Source organism: Glycine max, chromosome 10 (assembly GCF_000004515.6).
Source record: "Glycine max cultivar Williams 82 chromosome 10, Glycine_max_v4.0, whole genome shotgun sequence".
NCBI lineage: Eukaryota > Viridiplantae > Streptophyta > Magnoliopsida > Fabales > Fabaceae > Glycine > Glycine max.
In genome coordinates this window covers 33,719,478-33,727,180 of record NC_038246.2, presented here as the reverse complement: position 1 = coordinate 33,727,180, position 7,703 = coordinate 33,719,478, and the positions used below count along the sequence as shown (strand labels likewise).

At 33.6% G+C, this 7,703-nt stretch overlaps 1 protein-coding gene across 1 annotated transcript; it reads right to left on the bottom strand.

Moving 5' to 3' along the window:
- Positions 1 to 2,145: 2,145 nt before the first annotated feature.
- On the bottom strand, positions 2,146 to 7,317 carry LOC100805717 (agamous-like MADS-box protein MADS3). Its single transcript, XM_003535186.1, has 5 exons — positions 7,289 to 7,317; positions 6,880 to 6,955; positions 6,303 to 6,364; positions 5,989 to 6,088; positions 2,146 to 2,283 (listed from the first exon to the last, which is right to left on the bottom strand). Exons 1-5 carry the CDS (start codon positions 7,315 to 7,317, stop codon positions 2,146 to 2,148), a joined length of 405 nt encoding a protein of 134 aa, XP_003535234.1.
- Between the last annotated feature and the right edge of the window lie 386 nt (positions 7,318 to 7,703).

Here is a 7,703-nt window from a genome sequence, read left to right as displayed (position 1 = left end):
GGATACACCACATGTTGGGCATGTGCGCATTTCTGCATACTCATTTCTATACAATATGCAATCATTTGGACATGCATGGATTTTCTGGTACTCCATTCCCACTGGACATAGGATCTTCTTCGCCTCATAGTGACTCTTCGGCAACGTGTTCTCTTTAGGAAGCAATTTTTTCAATAACACTATCAATTCAGTAAAGCTCTTATCACTCCACCCAAATCGTGCCTTCAAGTTTACCAAAGCTAACACCGCAGACAACCTTGTGAATGTTGTGCACCCAGAATACAAAGGAATCTTTGAATCATTCTCTATTTTGTCATACAAAGGACCATGTGCTTGCCGAAAACCATCCTGCCCTAGGTCGCGAATCATTTCTTCTATACGACAACCTGTATCTACATCGACTGCCTCAGTGTGAGAGATTGTTGGATTGTCTTGCAATTCCCCATGCCATATCCAGTTTGTGTAATTTGGAATCATCCCGTGACATATTAGATGTGATCTTATTTCATTTAGCAACTGGTGTATACCATTTTCACATTTCACACATGGACAAAAATATTTGCCGCCCAAGGAGGGGGCATGCATTTTGGTAAATTGGAGAAACTATTCCACCCCAGTCCCATACTCAGTAGTGATGCTCTCATCCAACTTCGATCCATGTTGTCTGTTTGCTGCACCACCTTATGAAGTTATGTAACATGCATGTGAACCTCACTTTTCTAAGTAAAGGTGTGGCCCTATCCCATTCAGGAAGTATTTTTTTTTTTGGTAGATTGAATACTACAAGTTAATTGTCTTTTCTAAATTTGTCAAAATTTCGGCAGCATTTCGCCTAAGTCCCCAAGTACACGAGATGAAAGCGGTGATGTATTGTTATCCACCACATTCAAGTATGCACTCGGAGAACAAAGGGAAATGAAGTATACCGAAATGTTGACAAATTTAAGAAAAGAAAATTAACCTATACGTAATAATCTACTATAAAAAAAAATTCTTCCCAAACTATCCAAACGGACAATTCAAGATTCAATACACCGATTAATACAAACTATCCATATTAATCAATTTATATAATCTCAAATGGGAAACTAAGATTCACTCACAGTGCTAATAATTTAGTTATATAACACATCACGTCATATATAAAGAAGCATTCAATTATCATTGTTATGAGTGAAAGAGATACAAACCTCAAAAATAGGGTAAATAACAGCTACGACTGGGATGACAGTAATGGCAAGGCAAAGACAACAGTGTAGATTCAACTCCTCAGTAGGTGGGACAAGAAAAAATCTACTACCTACAAAAAAGCAAACAGGAATAAGATACTATTAAAAGAAACAGGAATAAGATTCAACGCCTCAGTAGGTGTTGAAGGTGACAGCATGACTTGTCGTTTACAGCTTACCCGCACATACTCTACACTAACAGAATAAAAAACTACACCAAACACCAAATTAAGAAAGGATTTGGAAATGTTTCGAGGAGTGAAGCAAGAAGAGAACATACATGTTGCTATATTGTTGGAGTTGCTGATTGAATCTTAGGAAGCAGAAAAGGCTTTACAATTGAAAAGCCTTCATAGTGCAAGTGAAAAAAATCATTGAATAGTAAATTGAATGGAATAGAAGAGGGGGAAAAAAGACATGGGGAAAAAATGAAAAAAACACAAAATAGGAGGAAGCAATGTCTTTTCCTTCTTCACCTAACAACTTAAAAATTAGTGCTCTATGATTGAATTACTAAAAGCATGAAATGCAAGTGGGCTATGACTTTGAAGTGCTCCTATACTAATTGAAAAGAAGCTTGTGTGGGGCCATCACCACAAATATTATTCCTTAACAAACAAGACACAATAATCACTCACATCCATATCCTTCATGGTGATATATATATATATATATACACTTTTCTATGTTAGTGTGAAATTGCCCTCTAGATTCAATGTTTTCCAAGGTTATGACAATTAACTTTATAGTCTTTAGACTGCCCTCCAAAAAGAGGCGAGACACATTCATTGAGCAAGATTTATATAATTCAGTCTGATAAACATAGAAGACAATTTTTATTCTCTGAAATTTACAAAACATAAAATAGAACAAACAAAAATGCCAATTTTTATTCTCTTAAATGTTGATGACATATCTAGAGGACTACAAACCCATCAAGGCGGCATAGCATGTTGATCTCTTGGGCAAAACAATCACGCAGAGGAAGCACAACAGGAACTTCCCATCTAGCATCAAGATACTGTATATCTGCAGGTAATGAGTATGCTTGACCCTATTAAAACAATGACCATTCCCAAGATTCATAGATAAGGTCATAAGGAATACAACACAATATAAGCAACAAAATTAGATTTTATCGAGAGATAACACTTACTCCTATTATTATCTATGGTAATTGGTAATGTTATGCTGCCACAAACAACCTCTCTCTTTCACACACACTCTTGTTCTACAATCTACACTAATGGACATTTTAGTACACACACGCACACAAAGCCAACTGGTAGTGTTGATTCATTCGCATAAAGATAAAATAAGAAGGGGAAAGGAGTGAGCAAAAGGACTAGCAGTTTAAAATTCTAGTGATTCGTTTGTTTCTCTCTCTCTCTCTCTCTCTTTGTTTGTCAATGAATTATTTTTTTCTCCACTCTCTAGTGTTCCTCCTCATCTACTTAAACTGAGAAGAACCACATTGAGAAGCACAAGAAGGAGAGAAAAGAAAGAGAGAAAAATAGGTCCTTTATTTACTACTTCACACATACTCTTTCCCTTGATCACACAATATTAGAGTGTAGGGTACCTAGCAATCACTCAAAGAAAGAAAGGCTAAATGGATATATCAAGTTCACAATACAATAGTGCTGGTGAATCTGGCTAGACATATTATGTCCATTAGTCACAATATTATTAGTTATTTGATGGTTAATTATATTTAGTATAGCTAGCAAATGTAGTCCAATGCATATATATTTTGGCATGAGATAATTAAGAAATCGCCGTTTGATTCTTCAACAAGTCTTTGAAATTAAGTATATTATAAGCCGCTTGCGATATCCTTATCATGCCTCTAATCATTGGATTACAGTGCTAGATGATTTGGTGCTACCTGGAATAACTAAATGGCTAACTAATAGCTTGTTGTACTTTCAATTTCAAGCCTAGGTATAGTCGATGATCTTTTTCTTGCCTTCTAAACCTCCAAGAGATTTTATATAACACTTATGATTATATAACTTGTCTATATTGCGAGACTTGGCAGCAAAGCATATGTGGTACCGCTCGCTGCCTTGCTGGAAGTGGGCTGGAGTGAGCTTGAAAAAAAATTATATTATTCTTATGAATAGATTTTATAAGTTTTTTAAATTCATTTTTTTCTTCTATTATATCATTCATTTGATTTTTACACTTCCCTTTTTGCTCTTCTTATTTCTCTTAGCTATTAGAAAATGGTACAAACATAATTTCTATGAAAAAATGTTGCTTTTAATTCAGGTTTGTTCATAATTATAACTTTTACACCCTAAATTTTACACTTTTCCGTATTTTTTTCTTTAATATATTTTTAGTCCTTCAAGTTAAAGATTTATCATTTTCAATTTTTCAAATTAAAATTTGTATTTTTCAATTCTCAAATTCATGTTTTTTTAAGTTCATTTTTTGGAAGACAAATAATAATATTAATATATAGTGCAGAGAGATACCCACAAGGAGTGGGGAGAACCTTGCACAACAACAAAAACATAAGAGTCCTCATGAAAGTCCCCATTGGTCCTACCAGTAAAGCTTCACTACCCTAACATACCCCAACATCATTAACATCCAACCAAAAACCTGTATACCACTAAAAGCAAAAAACCCCACTATACAATCAACTCCCTCCCAAATTCTCGTTGGGTTGGAGTCCCTCCAAAAGCAAGACAAGAACCACCCAAACATTGCCCCAAACAATCAAGGAACATGCTCATCCCAACTATCTCAAGGACATCAAATAGACCCTCAGGTCTGACAACCAATCATAGGAGGATAAAGAAGCAGAATCCGCTTTGGCCTTAATCCATGTCCATGATTTAAACATATAGAGATGATCCACTACCTCCTATACGTTTGGCTGCTTCCCATGGAACACGATTGCATTTCGATGCAGCCATATAGACTAGAGTATATTGAGCCAAATATCTATCCAGAAGCACTTGTGCCTAGCATAAAACCTACAACCAAAGTGATGCTAGAAATGAAAACAACTGCTAGCAAGCAAAGCTTTTTGGAACCCAAGCCACAGGTAACACCTTTGCCACACTCAGTACTGATAAATGATTAAAACAACCTCTGTGCTAATCTTGTCTCATCACTGCTTTTCATTTAGTAATAGAAGATTTAGGAGTCAAGGAAAAAGGTAGAATTGATATAGAAAATCTGAGACTAGAGCTTAGACAAAACAAGGTTTGGATGGCTTCTTCTATTCATAGTCGACAAGAAGAAACTCAGTTCCTTCTTCTATACCTCTGGATTTTAAATTCATGGAATTGATGGAATTCATATTTTTGTGTGATTTTAAATTAATGGAATTCATATTTTATAGATTGTTCATACTTTGGCCTCCTTTTGTGTCATTTTAAATTCATGGAATTCATATATTTTACAAGCTTTATACTGTTACCTCTATGTTTCTTCTGTCCTTTACAGACTGTTCTACATATTAGTTTCAAGACTACTTTATATTGGTGGAATTAGTTTGCTACTGTCCTTGTTTTGATACTCATTAATTTCTATTTCCTATAGTATGTTTATATTTGATTGCTTTCTCTGCACTAATATTAGGTGTTGACAATGCCCTTATGCAGCAACAACCTAATACAATGACTATTATTGTCCCTCGGCATCGACAGCAAGGACGAGAGATTGGCAAAGTAAGGTTTATTTCTCATATCCTTTCAAATCATGATTTTGGTTTCCTACAGATATCTTTCATAGGAGGCCATCCTTACTTCAGACTAAGGGAATAAAAAGAAACCAAAACAGCAAGTTAACCCATATCGCCAAAAGAACAGAATTAGAGAGAGTAAAAAAAGGAAAGAAAATAGCAGCATCTGTGAAACACCCTGTGTTGCCTTTCATTTATGTACCTCTGCTATTCTTGAATTCTAGAATTAATTCAATTTCTATTATTGTATAAAATGATCAATATCTGGAGAACATTCAATCAAAGTATATTTTACTGAATATTAGAAATTGACTAGATATTAACATGTTTGTTGCACGGTTAAGAAATGCATCTTTTATTTTGAAGAGATTTAAATTATATAAATAAATACATTTTACCTTGAATTTTTACATTCATTAATGGCTACATTCATCAATATTAAGATTTCCTATCTTTTTTGAAAGGCAAAATCATATATATTATGTAAAAAGAAAGGATTTACACATGTTTGTAACCTGTACAAGATGTTAGTAACATGCATCAAGATTTCCTCTATATATCTTGAAGTTGGGATTTTAGTAAAAAATGAGATAAATACTTTGAAGGAAGTATATGCTTTGTTTAATTTTCATAAATTTAATTTTCTTCCCCTGAATGTTTTGATATTAACTCATTGTAGAAGTACAAATTAGGGGTTTGACAAGAAAAATAAAAAAACTAGCTAACTTTACATATCTTTTGGCAAGTAAACTCCTTCCTCTATATCCTTTTTTCCCCTTACCTCAGCCTTATATCATATGGAAACAGTGATTATACGTACACATACACTTATATATATATATATATATATATATATATATATATATATATATATATATATATATATATATATATATATATGATCACAAACTGTATGATGCATAGTCTAGTTAAAGTACTGGAAAGATTGCATTCAGTTCTTGTATATAGGCACATGCTTTACAACCTAATTAAGGTATAGTACCATCAAGAATCCATAGAGCAATAAAGAGAAATTCTACAAATATGTGTTTGCACCTTCCTTTGCCTTGCTTGTGTTAAAGCCCTTTCAAGCTGTTTCTTAAGATTCTGCAGCTCCTTTATGTTCAATGGTCCAAGATCTTCCCCAAGCAAATGCCTAAAACAACAATACATTGGAAAGTTAATTAACTTTACATGGGTGGTTATGATTTTCTAACCACTGTTACTATATTAATTAAATCCTTTTGTTTGTGATTAAGATACATATGCATGTGATTGCTGAAAGCATGATAATATATTCATCATAAGGTATTAGATATTAGATATATATTAAAACAAGTCTATTCTTTAGTAGGGGCATAAGTGATTACCTCTGGGTCCTTTGAAGAGAATCATACTTTGCCTTTAGCTTTGACACCTCTTGGTACCAGCTCTGATTGCCAAAACAAAAAATTCATAAATATTCACTAACAAGATCAAATTAATTGACTGTTGTTATATATAGAGATGTATCATATCATTAAGACTTAGATTAATATATATATATATACTATATTGTTGTAGACAAGGCTATCTTTTTGCATTAGTTCTTTCTAAGAAAAATAATTCACTACTAATGGATGGAAGAAGGAAGTGTGCTTAATTTTACAAGCATGCAACATTGCAACAACAAGAACAAAGCCTTGTCTTATATACTAGGTTAATTAATTTCACAAGCTTTCTGGAATTTTTTTTTTGTACAAATTAATATTGATTATTGTCCTTTGTCACCCTTGTTATTTTTGTTTCATAGGATCATAGATCAAATTATACCACGTAGCTGTAAAAAAAAATCTCATGTAGGAATTTTAAAAATTTAGAAAGCATGAGTAACTAGCAGACAAATAGTTTTAAAAGACACAAGGCAAAACTGTTTAATTGAACTTGAGTTAGTGAACACATGCGTACCTGAGTTTCACATTCAATGTATTCGTCTTGAGGAGTTAAAGAGCTATGATGGTATCGCTCAATAGTTTTGGTAGTCCTGCAAATTAAGGGAAACTGATTGGTCAATATTAGTACAAAGCAAATTACGTAGTTGTGTAAATGTTGACACTTGATGTTTTACATAGGAGATTAAAATGGTGAAAAATTATGAATCATTGAAAATTATATTTAAACAAAACTACACATGTTTTGAAATTCAATTGTTATTTTAGCATTAGAAGTTAAGGACTTCAATTTTTTTCATATGTTTAGGTTTAAATTTGAAGGACGAACACTATCCTGAAGGAGGAAAACACTATCCTGAAAAGCCAAAACAGTGGAATAGCTCAAGCAGACCCAAAGGAGGAAAACACTATCCTGAAGGACGAACAAAAAAGTCAGGATTTCTCTAGCGATCATAGTAAAAATACTTCAACTGATGCAAAAGAAGAACCCTCTTCACCTTCTATGTCCTCTAAGCACCAAACAATAGAAAGGGAAGGTAATAATAGTGAGAAAAAAGATAATAAGAATATGCAGCATGTTTCACACCAGACCCACTCTAACAATTTGGCTTTTAATGCCCCTGCCTTCAGTGTTTCTCAAGCATTGGATGCCTTGGCAGGGATGGATGATTCCACCCAAGTGGCTGTTAATAGTGTTTTTGGTGTGATAGAAAATATGATATCTCAACTTGGGCAGAGCTCGGAGAATGAAGAAGTTGAGGATGGAAAAGATGTTGAACAAAAGATAGAAGAAAAACAAAAAACTAATAGCCAAACAAAGGATTCCAACACATCTGTTGA